The sequence below is a fragment of the Sodiomyces alcalophilus genome (assembly GCF_042370955.1).
Source record: "Sodiomyces alcalophilus JCM 7366 unplaced genomic scaffold ACRALscaffold_1, whole genome shotgun sequence".
In the NCBI taxonomy this organism is placed as follows: Eukaryota; Fungi; Ascomycota; class Sordariomycetes; order Glomerellales; family Plectosphaerellaceae; genus Sodiomyces; species Sodiomyces alcalophilus.
In genome coordinates this window covers 9,144,067-9,161,723 of record NW_027263532.1, presented here as the reverse complement: position 1 = coordinate 9,161,723, position 17,657 = coordinate 9,144,067, and the positions used below count along the sequence as shown (strand labels likewise).

The window sequence follows — 17,657 nt, the reverse complement described above, 5'->3', positions numbered from 1 at the left end:
TTTATTCTCTGTGGGCGTTAGTTTCCTATATGTCTCTATCTTACGATAACTATTAACAAGTCGTAAGGTTAGTCGTTCGGTACGATTAGTATAGATTTAAATCTGCTAGTCTTTACATATAGGCAGTTCTACGTCGCTATATCCAGGGTTACCGATATATAACGATTATTTATTCTTTTACCGGGCAAAGATCGGCTACTAACCGAAAAGGGGCGTTATATAGATAATATCGTATACCTGGAGGTCTTAATAAAGACGTTTACTTAGGGTCTTATACATTCTAGCACTTACTATACTAGTCGCGTTTACTATAATATAGATTATAGGCGGGGGAATAGTAGGCGGGTTAATTTATAATATCGTATAAAGCAAGAAAAAAGCAAGGCCGAACGCCTATATCCCTCCACGATATTAATAAGAAAACCAAAAAAAAATAGGAAAGCAGTAAAAAAAAAAAAAAAACAGAAAGAAAAACAATAGATAATCTTGTCATAGCCATAAAACCAATTAAAAAAACAGGTCCTATCCTTTACGGCTTATTTCCTAGACTACGCTCTAGGACCTATAGAATATCCTAGTGGAATTAAATTAACGCCCGCTTCTAGGTATTCGTTATACTACCCGTAAGTATTATTAGATTCCACTCTATATTACCGGGCATCACGGAGTAGGGGGGGAGGCGGGAGTGGGCTATACAGGTATTCCGGGTATTCTATATATCTTATATATTCCTACTATACTATATATACCGTATATACCTTCCATTAAGCCAGATAACACAGGCATTATAGGCTAGCCGGGTATACCCGATATTCCGTATATTCTATATACTGCAGGCATAGCGGGCATAGCGGGCATTATGGATATTATAGGCGGGGCAGGCGATATGGCGGGCTAGGTATACGACGGTCTAGGCGTCCTAATTATCTTACCCTTAGGGGCACTAGCTAAAGTCTTTATTTTCTTAGAAAATGACGTGGGGGTTACGGGTTCTACAGTATCGTAAAACGTTAGTATATTACTCTACTTAGGTATACGCTGGTCCTAAGGCGATAACTTACTATTATTATTATTAGCTATACGCTTCGTCTTATAAGGCGTTAAGGCGGTATAATAGTAGTATTCTTTACCCTCTAAATTAAAATAGTAGATATTATAACTACTATTCGCTACCCCGGGTATAGTATAGTAGATGGTAAAGGGACTATCTTTATTAGCGCACTGCTTATAATCTTTACTATATATACCGACTAAAGTTATTATAACCGCCTTTTTATTAGCAGCGCGATTAAAGTTAAGTTATTTATCCTCTCGGAGGAGAAGGTCGCGTTTAGTCTACGGTATTATAAGTTATAAGTATATTATAATAATACGTCGCGTTATATTAGAAACGTACCTGAAGATTATATATAGTCCGTAAAGCCTTACTATCTTTATAGCCCTTATTATATATCTTTTCGAGCACCTTTACTCGCGGCATTATATATCGTCCCTTAATAGTTATCGCTTTCTAGATATAGCCCCGTGGGGCGAAGGAGGGAAGTTCGGGGGCGGCCTAGGAGCCAGCGGCATAAGTAGTGCGGGAGCTAGGGGCGGGGGGCCTATAGTCGCGGCCACCGGGAGGCGTTATTAGATTAATACCTGGAATTAACTATAGCAGATCCTATAGCGACTCCGATAGGCTAGGGGACGCACCGCCGGTAAGCGACTAGGCGCGAGGCGAGGGGGCGGGCGAGGGAGCGGGCGGCGGGGCAGGCGATGCTTCTCGCGATTCTAAAATATAATCGCGAATCTATTAATCTTAAAATATACTATAGCTCGGCGGTTAGTATCAGAACTTCCTCGGGACTACCAGGGTTATTTATACCCGCTTACTTAACGATACCGATACAGGATAAGTTAATTATTATTAGTTAATTAATTAACGCAGGGATATAATTGCTTACTTAATTAATTATTTCTTTAGCATTATAAAATAATAAAAATAAAGCTATACTAAGCGGCTTTATAAATGATAAAAGAAGCTTAGTTTATAGGTATAAGGAAAATAACAGTCTATCTTTGTTTTAATAAACTAAAAATAACTCTAATAGGTTATAAAAAGCGATCTAATTAAATGTACGGAAATTAATTACGGGTAGTATACGGTCGCTTAATAATCTATCGTCCTAAGAGCCTACTTAAAATTATTATATAGGGAGCTAGCTAGAAATCGTAGCCGCGCCTAAAGGGCGAGATCTTCTCTCCTCCCCTATAGGGGGAGGGGAGAAATCTCGTAGCTGTTATAACTACTATTTTACCCTAGTATCGAGCGAGACTTAGGAGGCCTTTACAGAGAGATCTTTTAATAAATTAGGCTACGAGTAGTAGGCTATACGCGCGGAAGAAATGAAAATCAAGCAAAAAGCTGTTGAATTCGTAGACCCGTAGGATTACTGCTTATTATGCGCCCGTGTATAAAGAGCTGACTTCTAGGATTTCTTCCTGGATCCGGGGCTGGCAAAAGACCCTGAAAGATTAGGTGGCGACTATTACGTAAACAGCCTACGCGACGGTTTTCACGCTATGTTATTAGCTTAAGTAATAATCAAGATATCGTATTTACGATACCTAGTATATTTATATAATATATATTATAAGCTAAGTATATATAGACGTATAATATATATAGTATTATACTATATGTTAAGCTGGTTATAAAGTAGACGTTTAGTTATATAGCTATAACTATATATTATTTATTTTGACTTAGATATTATACTTATGATTATTATGATTATTACTTATTATGAGTATAATATTAACAACATCTATAGCCAGATCAGAGAGGTTTTTATAATTAAGGATATCGAGTTTCGAAGTTCTAGTATCACTAATTTCGAGAAAGCACTTAAAAATACATAAGTGTTATGTTCTTAGCGATTAATGAATAGATCTGTATATAGTATATCCTAAAGAACGTTAACCTTTATATTAGAAAGAAATAGATTAGCCGTCTTAAGGGCACCAGTCTCTTCCCGACCGGTATATTCACGATCTTTCTTTTAGTGGTTTACCTATTATATACTTATAGAATATTCTTTATTTATAGGGTAGGGCTATAAGGCGATAAATATTTTTCGTATAGCATTATTAGACTTATCATCGCCTTATTATCCTAATCTTGACTAGTATATAAAATCTTTTTACTAACCCAGTATTAGCTATGTAAAATTTAGAATATACTAATAATGCAGAATATAATGCTAGTGCCCGCGAAGAAGATCAGGATAATAATCTCGTCGCCTCTTACCTTACTCGTAGTCCAGAAATCGTCGCATTAATTAATAGCGAAATCACGGATAACGGCTATACTAGAAGATAATAAAATCCACGTATTTCGATACGGGCGCCATCTAACGGATCGGCTATAGATAAGTTTATAGATTTGTGGCAATTGTATATATAAGCACTAACCGAGGACGAATTTAATAAGTACTAGGAGTCGTTAAAGTAACGGTTCGGCCGCGAATAGACCGGTAAGTCTCGTCCCCTACCGTGCTTTCCGTTACCCTACTATTATCTATACTAACCGCCGTATCAGCTCTTATAGATTATCTCGAATAAACCTATCTACTATATCGTGATTAGTTCTAGAACTATATATTTAAGTATTTCCGTAATTATAGTACTAAGGCTATGAGTCGTATAGAGTCCGCCTACGCAGAGCTAAAGACCTATCTTCGCAGCCGCCTAGCTAACCTTATTAAGCTCTTTTCCTAGGTGTATATAATAATAAGCAAGAAGACTAAGCGGCTAAAGAATAGTTTAGCGGAAGCGGGTAGCAAATATATAGTAATCTAGATAAATCCACCTATCATTTCTAATCTTATTTTCGATATCACGTTTAAGGTAGTAGAGCTTATATAGTAGTAGTATCTAGTTATAGACTAGGCGTTCAGAACTCGCTAGCCTCTTGCTGACTATATAGGGACGTTTTAAACATGATTCGGGCTATTATACTATTATATAATATTATACTATTTAGAGGCTATAACTATGCTAGAATATACTTAAGTTAATCCTTACTAAGAGGTTAATTATAGCCTGGTATATTGATTCGTATCTCTCGTGCTATCCTATTTCTGACCGTTTACTGCCTATTTTAGCCCGAATTATAATAAGTACGCGAAAAACCCGAATCCTAGATCCTTTTCCTATTCGATTAACTCGGAATTAATTAAGGGAGCTACCTATTACTCGTAGCGAGCCGTAACGGCCACGCCCCCCCGGCACTTAAATGCCCAGGCCTTAGGCTGGGAGCGCTTAGGTGTTAGGTGGGGTTCGCGCGCGGAGTGAAAGAAGAGTATCACAGGGCAAAGGGATAGAAATCACCCCTGTGGGGGGTGTTAATAAGGTGAAAATTACACTCTGGCCTCCTCCTAAAGAGGGGTTTAGAGGCCACGTATTTATAATATAAATCCGATCATGTAAGAGTATCGCTTATGTATTCATGCCCGTGATATTAGACGACTAGGGCTTAAGGCTCTAGGGCTCGAAGTGACTGCTTATTATCGTAGTACGAGAAGGATTAACTAAGGCCGCGGCGTAGGAGAATTAATCCGGTATAGGCCGCTACTTTAGCAGCTATAGAGACTACTTACGCGTTATTTATTAAGCTTAAGGCTAAGATGGTCTTAGCACTTACTAGTACGCATCGCTATATACCTTCGGGCAGGCGCCTAGCTAAATATAATAGCTAGAGTCTTAGCAGGTATATTGGTCTACTTAATAAAAGGTATTCTAGATATATATATATATATATATACCGCTATTAAATTAATAGGCGGCTAGAAATAAGCTTTGGGTTACACTATATGCGCAGAGAATATAGCGTAATTAGTAGCCTTAAACGAAAAGTTATTTTATAATAAATAGCGATTAAGTTAACGATAGGTTTAAGTAAGATAGTCGATTTAGAAATATATTATTTTACTAGAAAATTTAACTTATTTAAGAATTCTAAGTGTTACTTAGACTTACTTATAACTTAATACTATAAAAATCCGTTATAATATATACTAGTATAAGATATCTATAGCTAAGATTACGGCATATACAGACTACTACAAGGGCTCGCGGAGTACCGGTATTTGTACGCCCCCGGTTCACTATTTATTGTCCACTTAATCCATTTTTTGAAGGTTACGCGACCGCGTGTATAAGCAAGATCTTGGCCTTATATGCTGCGTACCTGTACCACACGATAAGCCTTAATCTCTCTAACCAAAACCAGATATCTTAAGCCACTAATCACTACTGTTTCTCCCTCTGTATTTATTAACCCTAAGGTATTAAGAATATATAATATCCTTATACTAGGTGCCTTATTATATATCACGTAATCCCGATGCCCTAGTCACGTGACCTTATTATACACCACGTAATCATAATGCCCTTGTCACGTGACCTTGTTATATATCACGTAATCCTGATTACCTACTCTAACGTGTATAGGTACGTAACATTTACAGCTAAGATCTTGCTTATACACCCGCTCGCGTTACCTTCTTATTTAGGGTTAAGTGGACAGCAAATACCGAACAGGGGGCATATAAATACCGGTACTCGGGCTCGCGTAACCTTCCTAATTAGGCTTAAGACGCTTATAAATAGTAGATAGGCTGCTTATAAATAGTGGTACTCGTATTAACCGATAAGGCCTATTCTAGCTACGAGGGTTATAATATATAGTATACGATATAAGTAAATAGAATACCCGAAATCGTTTATAGGCGTCGATAATAATATAATATAGGCTAGCATAATCTCTAGATAAAGTCTATGGCCCTATTAGTATACTATTACTCTTAGCGACTTTAGCGAAGGATAAAACGATAAAGGTAAGAGTAAATTATAAGTCGATATCTAGATTACTGTTATCCTACTATTCGTGTTAGCTTCAGCCTACTCGACCTCGCCTCCCAGGCAATACGACGCGGATACAAAAATACCGTTAGAGCTCGAGAAAGAAGTATAGACTGATATAGTGCTTCCGTAGCCACGACTCTGGTACCTGTGAGAGACGTTTCGTTCAAGGCATTTTAGAAGGGACTTTAGAGACGATACGGAATATATTAAGGGACTGGAAATAGTCTTATAGTAGACTATACGAGTATACTATACCGAGTTATAATGCGAGACTATTAAGCTGGCCTAAGACTTTTTGTCTCTAAGCCTTAGCCTCCCTATATAGGTCCTAGGGACGATAGTCACTAGTCCTTAAGTAGAGCGTTTCCCGTTAAGTCCTAAGTAAAGGGGCTTAACGAATAATCTTATAATCATTCCCCGCAGGTTAACTTCGTGATCTATTACTATTATAGTCTTAACGACTCTCTTCACTCCTCACATAAAACCTATAATAGTAACGGAGGCAGTATAACAGACTATCTAGTATACTCGGTAAGGGTATCACTCTTAAGGTGGAATATAGACTACTATAGACGAGCCTATCCGGGCTGGAAAGGCTAGTAGCGAAGTGTCCTAGAATAGATATAAGGTTAGAAAAATATATACCTAAGTATAGGTATATCGATAATTTACCTAGTATATTCGCCTTTAGCTGCTATAGTTAGTATATCTAGTAGTAAATTATATAGTAGGTTAGTTAACCTGTTAAACTCGGAATAGGCCGTATTAGCAGGCCAGGATAAGATGAAGTTAAGGGCTAGCGAGATATTTACTAGAGCGGGGCGTTCCTTTATACCCTATTATATTCTGTACCCGGCAAGATCCGTTTATATATTAAGAGAGTCGTCTATATACTAACGTATTAATAAAGACTAATAGTAACACCGGCCGTATAAGATAATATTAAAGTTAAGTACGTTAATTATCCTATTATCTTTAGCTTTAATAGTCTATTTCCCGATAAAGCTAACTCGATAGAATTTATTACCCCGGGGGCCCTTAAAGCCATAGTTATTAGCCTGCCAGGGCATATAATCTAGGTATATAACGACGGGTATATAGAGGATAATATCTAGCCAGCTATCCAGGTCTATATATACTCCCTTATCGAGGTGCCCTATAGTTACTAGCGCCCGAGTACTATTATTAAAACCAGACCTATATAGTGATAAGGTGATTAGGAAGATATTCGATAGACCCTTATAATCGCTAAGAGGTAGGCCTATAGGTATAACGCACTAACCGATAAAGGATCGCTTAGCAGTTTAGTATACCCTAAATCTATTAAGGAATATTATTATGGGTGAGGATAATCCGACTGGGGTCCTATGTTAGCAGCCGGTGACACCCGCCCGCTCGCACCGCCTGTACCTAGATACTTCCATATGTGATTTAATTGATCGTCGCGACGATACGCTTAATTGACCACAAAGCGACGATACCGACGATACACTTAATTGATCGTAGCGACGATACGCTCGATTAACTGTAGCGACGATACGCTCGATTGACCGTAGCGACGATGCGCTCGATTGATCGTAGCGACGATACCGACGATACAATTGATCGTAGCAACGATACGCTCGATTGATCGTAGCGACGATACCGACGATACACTCAATTGATCGTAGCAACGATACGCTCGATTGATCGTAACGACGATACGCTTAATTGATTGTACCTGTCCGTAGGTATCTAGGTACCAAAGGAAGTATTGGCGGCTGGCGGCAGGTGTTGTCACTACCGCCCCAGTCGGAATATCCGATTGCCCTAGTCGGATTATCCTTACCCTATTATTATAGGGTATAACAGGACTATTTGTGTATCGGAGCTAGCTTAGTTCTATTCCTTGAATATACGGCGACTGTATATCTCTAGCTCGAGCTTAGCCCGGATTAGAGATATATAGCAGAGCGGTATAATTATCTAAGTCTTATTCCTAATGCTATTATTAATACTAATAGCTTTTCCCTATATAAATAGACTATCGGGAATATTAATAGGCTTAGTAACTGGCGCGTACTTATAGTAGATCTTAGGTAGTCTACTAACAGGTATACTAGTAGTTCTGAGTCAGAGGTAGGCAGGAATATCGTTCCGTGGAGCAGGATTCCCGTGAGTTTCCCCCTATATACGATTAAGTAAAATAGCACGGGACGAACTCGGGATTATATCGATAATATAGGGACTCTCTAGGGAGACCTTATATTTCTATAGAGAGACCTTACACGTGACCTTTTATAAGGCAATAACAAAGTCGCCTAGCTCCCTAAGATATATATATAATTTGTATATCTTCCTATGTAAATTTCCTGAAATGTATATATACCTTAGGGAAGTACTTTGAATTAATATTCTGGCCTCTATATAATTTTACGAACTGCCTAACTACCCACTAAAAAAAACCAAAATACCACGATATAGTCCGTGATATTTATAGCCGATAAAATAACTAACGATCGACTCTGCGGCTCTAAACTCCTAGAGGGATCCTTTCCTTCTAAAGAGCAGGCCTAGTAAGCCCTTATCGCCCACGTCTTCTTAAAAGGATATAGCCTTATTATCTATAACTAGTATCTAAATAATAGGGAGCCGATGCGTATTACCTATCGCTATAGGAAGGGTAAGACGCCTATTGCTTGTGTTACCCTAACGCACGAATCTAAGCGCTATAAGACGACCACCTAGATAACCGGCTGCCTTTTTAGGGTTAACCAGCGCCTCCGTGGGGGTAGCTGGGTTATTAAAGCTATTACTAAACGCGGCACTAATACACCTAGCGGATATAACTATAGCTGGATCGGGCCTACTATCTTCTACTAGTTTCGACTATAGGTCATTATATTATTTAAGTATAAGATTATTACTATATAGAATAGCGGTATTAGTCCCCGTAAGATTATAACGATCCTCAGGAATTCGAAAGATCCGAATTAATCGGCCCTAAATATTAATATAGCCGATATCTAGAACCTGCTTACTCGATATCGCCGTGAAGAACTGGCCGGCAGAACTCTAAGTCACTAGCTTTACGATATATATTGCCTCTCCTTCTTACCATTATTATATAATTATATACTAATTTCTTAGCAAATTAATATAGAAAGTAACTTCTTTTACTATAACCGTTATAATAACGCTAATCGGATTAAGGCCCTATTTATTATACCGAAATTCATAATCGTCTACTTATATTAATTGCTTATTATCCTTATAATTAACGCGACCTATAAAATAAATACGTTTAAGATACCACTACTTAACTTTTACAGCGTATCGCCGCTTTATAAGGCCTTCTCTATCACCGTTATATTCCTGGATAGTAAAAGGCAAGACTAGTATACCTAGGCTTTTCGGGTACTAACCGAATATATCCTCGCCTCCGATTTACCTTTGCCGCGTTATATTATAATGGATTAAGAACTTATACCACTAAATGCACTAAAATCCTACCCAAATCTATGTTTAATCCTTAATATCCTATACCGCTAGTATATTAATATAAATATACTTACGAAGGTTAAGCCCTTTTTCCCTAAGGCCATTAGCCTTACTAAGAGCATCATTAGATAGTGTCCCACCTTCTATGCTTTTATTAAGTATTAGAACGCCCTGATTTCGAGTCCTACGGAAGAGGTCTTTAGAGAGCGATTATAATCTTTTTAGTAACGGGGAAAGCACCCAGAAAACGTAGTTAATTACGCTATAAATACCTGGATCCCTCCCTTGGCGGAGAAGATTATAGATTACTATATAGATATAATGCCTTGGTTCAGTTACCGGATAACGTAAATTATAGAGTCTTTATATACTAGTCTTAAGCGCTATTTACGCTCTTTAATAGGTAACTTAATAATGGTTTTCCGTAGCTTAACGCTATATTAGAAGAAGTAAGGAAAAGACTTAGTCCTAATAAGAATCTACCGAATAAATAAGGTAGAGTTTTTTATAGCCGGAGTTCTCTTTAGCCTTATTAGTTACTAAATAGTTCTATAGGCCTTTAAACGGATCCGAATCATAGTGGCTTCGCTAGAGATAGTATAAGGAAGCTCCCCCTGGATCTATGGCCCTACCGACTATGTACTATCACGATATCTCTAGGCCTGTCCTGCTAGCACGTGGTGTTTATATATCTATAGGATTCTAAGCCGTTTAATATCACGTTAATTGATATCTATTAGCGATTGAATCTTAACGAGGTCTACGCTTACACTAGAGTTTTATTATAACCTGATATTCCCCTTGAGCCGAGAATAATCTAAGGAAAGGCCGGCTAAAAGGGGCTATCGAGATACCTAATACGGGGAAAAAGAAGGGCCACGGGAAGAATAGTACCCGGCGCCTCCTATCTGGATTCGAAATCGCGGCTATAAAAGAGTCGCGTAATATCCTCCGACCTTTAACAGCCCCTCTAGTATTAGTTTATAAGGCTAGAACGCAGGCGCCTCGGCGATCTGCCCGGGTTTTGAATAGCCTGGATATATTCGAAGAGCTAACGCCATTAGAAGAGCATGAATTCTTAGTTATTTCTGACTAATTTAAGGGTTAAATGGATACGTTAATAGAGACGATACGAAGGGATATATCTAAAGAAAAGAAGGAATTAAGGGAACTAGAGGCAGTAACGCAGTTATTAGATATCTAGATAGATAGATATCCAGATAGATTTGATTTATATTACTCTGCGTAGTATTAGAAGTTAATTAAAAGTACCTCCCTAAGGTATATATATAATTTGGGATACTTATATAGGAATATATATAAATTGTATGTACACCTTGGGGAGCTTGGCGGCTTTGCTATTACCCTATAAAAAGTCACGTGTAAGGTCTCTCTATGGAAATATGAGGTCTCCCTAGAGAGTCCTATAATATAGTACTCTAGAACGAAGATATTAGTGTCTACTAGAATCAGTTCGTCTGCGTGGCGGTCTAGGATCTGTATTTATAGGGAAATAGGGTTCTTTAGTAGTAAACCCGATAATCGATAGAAACGAACTGCCTTATAGATTATTAATATAATATCTCTAGCGTCGTATATATACGATTTAGCTTACTACGGAAAGCGCCGCCTATAGCGATAATATAACCGATATACATAGGTTCCTAGAGTTGGAAGTTAGCTAACTAATATATATAATCTTTATTCGTGTAATAGTGGACAATAAAGTCCGATACGAAGATAATAGGGCTAGTAATAAAGGAGTCATCCACGGGACCTTCCGTTAACTCTAAAGTGCTAAATAACTGGATATATACAAATTAACCCCCTGTTATTCAAACCAATAATAGCTAAGCCGTGCTTTTCTATATTAATAGGTAAATCCACGAAATAACCGAGACCTTACTAAAGCTTTCAGTGCCGATTTTTCGACGATATAAATACCCGGAAAAGACTCGTGGGATCGATAGACTAGAGCTCTACGGATAGAGCAGCGGCAGATACTGTAAAGAAATATATGATTTTATCGCCGGCCCGAGCTGTAGGAAGGGCCTTTGGTCGTAGTGGAATATTCGCTATATATATATTAATCAGAGGTAGGCGTCTTCATACTCGGTCCTTTACTAAGGCTAACTAATTAGGTAACCGAGCGATATCGTGGATCACCTTATCTTAATAACGACCTTAAGTCTAAGTACCTATACATTAGTTTAAGTACCTATATCATAGGGATAAGTATATACCCTAAGGAGTATCTTCAATACAGTGTTTATAATATAATAGCAATATATTCTTACTAAGGGCCGTATACTCTGTTCTTTTAAGGCCTATAGAGTATACGAATAAGTTAAGAGCTATTTTAAAATCAGAGATAGTTATTAGTTTATCGGGCGTATGAATAGCCAGTTCAGATAGATTATATAAAGTCCCGGGACTAGGGCGACGGGGCCTAAGAACGTGGATTTGCGAATATACACTCTCTTCGATCTCATCGTTATTACCCTCTAAAAGGGGACGTCTATCGGTTCTTAATCTACGACTTTATTATAGGCTAGCGCCGTATTTATATCTCCTATATCGAAGCCTGCTAGCTGAATAGTATAGTCGTACACGGCGGACAGTATTAGAATATTATTAGTAAGGTCGATAATGTCTCTAAGTTCTAATAGCAAGGTTAGTATATTTTATAACTACGTGTATATTAGATAAACACTTAACTTTATCGCTATTATCGCAATCGCTATTATCACTACCTGCTCCTATACTATCACTCGCTGCCGGTCTATAGGTGCCTAAGACTTCCTATATACATATATCACTGCTACTAACTTAAGGGTGATGGGTATCGATATCTTATATATAACGAGAGTCATTATCTAGATTGGGATAGTGTTAGTCGCCGTGGTTATCTTTGAGCTGTTGGAACTGGCGTTAGGCAGCCTGCTCGGCCAGAACTGATTACATGGCAGCTATTTGCATCCTTCTGCTACGAGGCCGCCGAAGTAACCTAAGCTCTGCATTATCCTTGCTCGATATAACTGTTAGCTGTTGATTATATACGCTGATGATTAGAAGCTTAGAACGAAGGTGCAAGAGCTTATATAAATTAAAGAAGAAAAAGAAGAAGAAGAGTTTAGACTCTTAGAGAGGTCTAATTAAACGAAAAAGGAGCATAGAGGTACAACGCTACCTAATTAAAGAAAGGAGTAAACATCTACTAGCGCCTTTCCCCCTCTTTAATAAAGGTATAGTATACTATTTTCGGGTTTCTTTTTTATTCACACTATAGTTCTCTACTAAACTAATCAGCGCCGTATAGTATCCAGAGTGCCTAAGACAGTATAACTATTAACTCTTATAAAACGTTACGACTTAACACTATAGCCCATACGTTATTAATATTATATATCTGGCAATTACCGAATAAATAGTGTGAGGTATATTAGGCAGCCTAAGAGAAGATCTTTTATAGTAACTATTCTAGTAAGTTCTTAACCTCGTTTAGCCATCTATAAATAAACAGAACTTACCTTTATATTCCTAGACCTCCGTACTAATTAATTAATATATCTCTAGATACTATATTAGTAGACTGCACAGGGTTCTAGTTACTTTACGTTTTTCTTCTATCTATTAAGCGTGCCACTATAGTAATTTTAGCTATCGGGTTCTTCCCTCGTCTATCCTAGTCCCGGTCTAATTTATCTATGTTTAGTATAATACGTCTAAATAATAGAAAGAATTAAGCTCGAGGGGGTCTTACTACCTCTAGAGGCGACCGAGCCCCTAAGAACACGTTGCTAGCAGGTTTATAAAATCCTTGCTTTATAGATATAATAGTTAAGTGCTAATATTAATAGCTTATATAGAATCTGGATGGTATTAGCCGCTTACCCCTCGCCTATCCACTTAGGACCTGAACCCGACCGCTCGTTAAGCCACCGTTACTCCTACGCCTTTATGGTAGCAGTATAATCCAGGCCTTTTAGGATAGGGTAATACTAGCCCAGGTTATATCACTTAGGTTAGTCTTTAAATTCAATAATTACTTATATGCCTTCGAATTTATATACTAACACCTATTAAACCAAATAGCCATACTATCTCGCATCCGGCAGTGAATAAATAATTATAGACAAACCATACGAAGGTCCTATAACGTGTATCCGTCGCCTTACCAGCGTCTCTCTATCTTAGGATTAATATTGTTCTTAGTATATTCCACTGTATCCTCTTCCTAGCGGTTAGGCCTATTATTCTTTTAGCGATAGCTATACTGGTCCTCCTGGCTATACTGGCCCTCCTGGCTATACTAGTCCTCCTAGCTATACTAGTCTTCCTGCCTAATATTAGTCTGCTTAAGCCATCTACCCCCCTATACGTTAGTCTTAATCTTAGCCTTACACGCGTCTAGTATCTATTATATAGCCGCCTCTTAATCCTAGTCTTCAATATTGGCCCGATCCTTTAATATATAAAATAGCAATTAACCGCTTAGAATCTATAGATCCTATAGATAAAGATAATAATAGAGATTGCTCCCCCTTAGAGACTAGATTCGGATCTACGACGAGATATGTATTAACTTTAAGTTCAGAACGTATATATTCGGATATAAACCCGTTTATAGCGGTAGACTCGCCTATTTATTTTAGTGGTCGTAGTGGTTGTACTCGTACTGCTACTCCTGTTACTCCCACCGTTACTCGCCTGCCTCCTTTATCTGGCTATATACAGCCTGCTACCAGTGCTATTAGTTCCCCTGCGTCTTAACCCCCTATATAAACTGCTGTATAGCCTTCTACTAGATCTTCTAAGGCTATTCTGCTTAACTACTTCCGCTAACTAACACATTATAACCTCTAGGATCTTACTAAGAATAACGCCCTGTTTTATATAAAGTTTTTATAGAACCTGACCGTTATTAGGATTAACGACTCCCTCGACAAACATAATGTAATAGACGTCGATAAGCATAGTTACCCTAAACCTATCCGTTTAAGTGACAGAATTACCTTTATGGTACCGCCGGGTTTTCTCGACGTTTATTAAAGCCGCCTTAACTATCTAACGCAGGTTAATCACTTCATCTGTATATCGAACTTCTTCATTAGCTAGGAGGTTAGGTAAGCCTATCTATAGCTACCCACTAATAGTACTTTATTTAGAAGTACTTAAGACTGCTTACTTAATATTTACTATTAGTATAAGAAGAAGATAATAGACGGCCTTAGAGAGTATTATAAACTTATGCTAGCGGAAGACGACGTTATAGTCCGTGACGTATTTAGCTAGAATGACCCTAAACGTCCTGGATAGAGTTAACTACGGATATACGCGTTCTATATTAATAAGCTTAATGCCGGTTTAGCATTATAACGAAAGGAAAGTCCGTAGACTTTAGTTAAGGAAAGGATATCATAGAAAACGCTCGGTAGCTTAGAATCGCAGAGTAGTCATAGTATATTCGTTAACTAAGCGCTGACTTCAAACCAAGACTTTAACTTAAGGGATTAAACTATATCCCTTAACGCAGGCATAAAGATACATTCGGATCGGTATTCCGTGCGCGGCTATCGGTCCGACTATATACCGATAGGTCTACGATCGTCCCGTTACACCCCCCCCCCCCCTCTCTCTCTCTCTAACGAGTCTAGTCCCGTCGACTCGTGTTAACGTAATACCCGTAATTACGCGTTTATCGCGATTAATTACCTTTATCTCATTCTATACGAACCCTCGTTAAAAACCTATAAGAAAAAAGCGTAGTCGCCCCTTTATATACCTGCTCTTCGGCGTTCGATCGCTGACTGTATACCTCGTAGTCCGAATATTACTAGAAAAAGTCCGTGATACTTATTATTATTACCTATAGTTATCTAACCTTCTACAAATGTTATACCTAGCCTTAGGTAACCGTTTAGCGATACATATATAATTCCATCGCGTAATTCTCCACATAGCTTTCGATCTTCCTCCTATAAGTATCCTTATTTATTATAACCGCCGTCTATATAATCATTATTCTATTATCCTATTCCTTAATTCCTTATTATTTCTATTATTATTATTATGACTACCAACGACTATTTGCTATTATATTTTCAGTTAATTTATAGGTCGCTATAGCTCTTCGAGAACTTAAATATAATACTGATAATAGTTAGGAATCGGCTATTAGGGACGAGGCTCCCTGTTTATTTTATGTTTCCTGTTTAGATTTGTATATTAGTATTAACTGCCACGATAAGGCCGCCGATAGGATAGAGGTCAGCCGTTATATAGCTGATAACCGCGGTTACTAATAGCATAGCGCCGTATATTCGCCGACCCCTAGGCGTTTTCCTATATAACATTATAGCTAGATTCCTAACTTTATACTAAGTGCTGCTTAGTTACTATAAAATATAAAATAGTAATAAGATTATGTATATATCGGATAATATTTCAATGCCGAGAGCTTAGCGTCGCGCTTATAAGCGTATTTCTAAGGCCTATAAATAGTTCCGCGTAGTTAAATCCTATAGAGAGAAAAAGCTTTCCCTAAAGAATATAAGTCGTTAATTAGTCGCCGACTCTTCGATTATATATTAAGAGTTAGTAGATTTAAATACTAGTTCTAGATCAAACTTCGTCCCTACGCTCGATAATGACGGTTACCTTTATATATCGCCTAGGTCCTATTAACGATACCGAAGCTTCGGCGTTACTAGACTAGAGTCGCCCCCCCCCCCCCCCCCGGAGTCCCCGCGAGGATAACCTCCGCGATATTAAGTCGCTTATTTTATTCGTTAAGGATTTAGCAATAAACGCTTACTATCCATTTAAGTGGCAGAACCGTTTTATATGCCTTAAGGCTTTCCTTACTCTTAATAGTCTAGTCGACCTTCTAGTGACTATTAATAACCCTTAGCGCCCTATCCTAGCGCGTTATTGTACTAGGCGGTCTACGGCTACTCGCTATAGCTATACCGTTAAAGACGTCGACGACCCCTTCGCCGACGATATAACTAATAAGGCCGCCCCCGCATACTGCCCTACGGTTTATCCTACGCCCTATTATCCCGCTTAATATACTCCCGCCGCCTTATCGGCTAATGACCGCGTTAGGCCCGCTACCAATACTAATTATACGCTGCCTAGCTAGGCTAATACGTCCTCCGATAAGGAAGAGATCCCTTATCACCGTATCTATATGCCTTATCACTGCCTATCTACTGTAGCGTAGTCGCCTATCGATAATAATAATAACGCTAATACTAATATCGATAATCTGCCGGGTCTATTCCAGCCTAAGAGCCCTTATACGTCCGGCGTCTTATCGGGTAATAAGACTGACTTCTATGATTTTAGCGATTAGTTTTCTTTCCTTTTTATTCGCTAAGTATTCGCCGGTAATAACCGCCTAAAATAGCGTTAAACTTTATTCTAATAGTTTTATAATTTTAGGATTAGTTAAGGCTTAACCCTATTTTACGTTAGTTGTTATTAGGGAGAAGGTTATTATAACCTATAATTAAGTTTTTATTTTTATATCTGATAACCCTTCGTTGATTTTATGCCTCGCAGTCGTCCTACTTTTTATATATATACATTTCTTATAGTTCGAGTACGTTTTCCGGATCCCTGGAGCGTTTTCTAAGTGGTCCTCTAGTTCCTAGGTTTTATACTCTACCGGCTAGCCCGCCCACTTTATAAGACAGAATATCTTGCCTTATTCTTCATTATAATTAACGATAGCTTCTACCTCTTATGCATCCTACTCCTCTTTTAAGAGCGGGAGATCCTTTACTAATACCTTTATGGCTACTCGGTCTTTTTACAGTTCTAATAAGGATACCGGGAATATATCGTGTATCTATATATATCACGTAGGAAAGCGAACCCTATATACCTGCTTATCAATGCTTTTAGTTATTTTTACCGAATATATCGCAATACTAGCTTTAAGCCTTACCGGAATCCGGAATTCTTCGTGGATAGTCTAATAATATCGCTTACTATACTATTATAGTTAATAATATTTATTATAGTACTAAGCCTATTACTCCGTGGCATGCACCTAATATTAGCGGACCTTCCGCTAAACCTATACTAGCTGTTTAATATATTCCTGTACGCCTTATACCCGTGTATCGTCCTTAGGCTAAATATATTCTATGATATAGAGGTAATACCCGTATAACGCTTTAGATAATAAGATACTAAGTAAGGAATACTTACTATTATTATAAGCGAACCCGGCTTTTAATAACTAATTAGGCTAT

At 38.0% G+C, this 17,657-nt stretch overlaps 2 protein-coding genes across 2 annotated transcripts; one reads left to right on the top strand and one right to left on the bottom strand.

Moving 5' to 3' along the window:
* Window positions 1-203: 203 nt before the first annotated feature.
* ACRALDRAFT_1066457 (uncharacterized protein) lies at window positions 204-1,480 on the bottom strand (the record flags this gene model as incomplete). Its single annotated transcript, XM_071017351.1, has 5 exons — window positions 204-237; window positions 292-308; window positions 933-992; window positions 1,062-1,133; window positions 1,429-1,480. Coding segments are annotated over 5 exons (235 nt in total), but the record flags the coding sequence as incomplete, so codon positions are not given.
* Window positions 1,481-7,277: 5,797 nt separating this feature from the next.
* Window positions 7,278-12,348, top strand: ACRALDRAFT_2016279 (uncharacterized protein; the record flags this gene model as incomplete). Its single annotated transcript, XM_071019837.1, has 5 exons — window positions 7,278-7,336; window positions 7,492-7,517; window positions 7,581-7,601; window positions 7,649-7,680; window positions 12,307-12,348. The coding sequence occupies 5 exons, from the start codon at window positions 7,278-7,280 to the stop codon at window positions 12,346-12,348; spliced, it is 180 nt and encodes a 59-aa protein (XP_070880246.1).
* Between the last annotated feature and the right edge of the window lie 5,309 nt (window positions 12,349-17,657).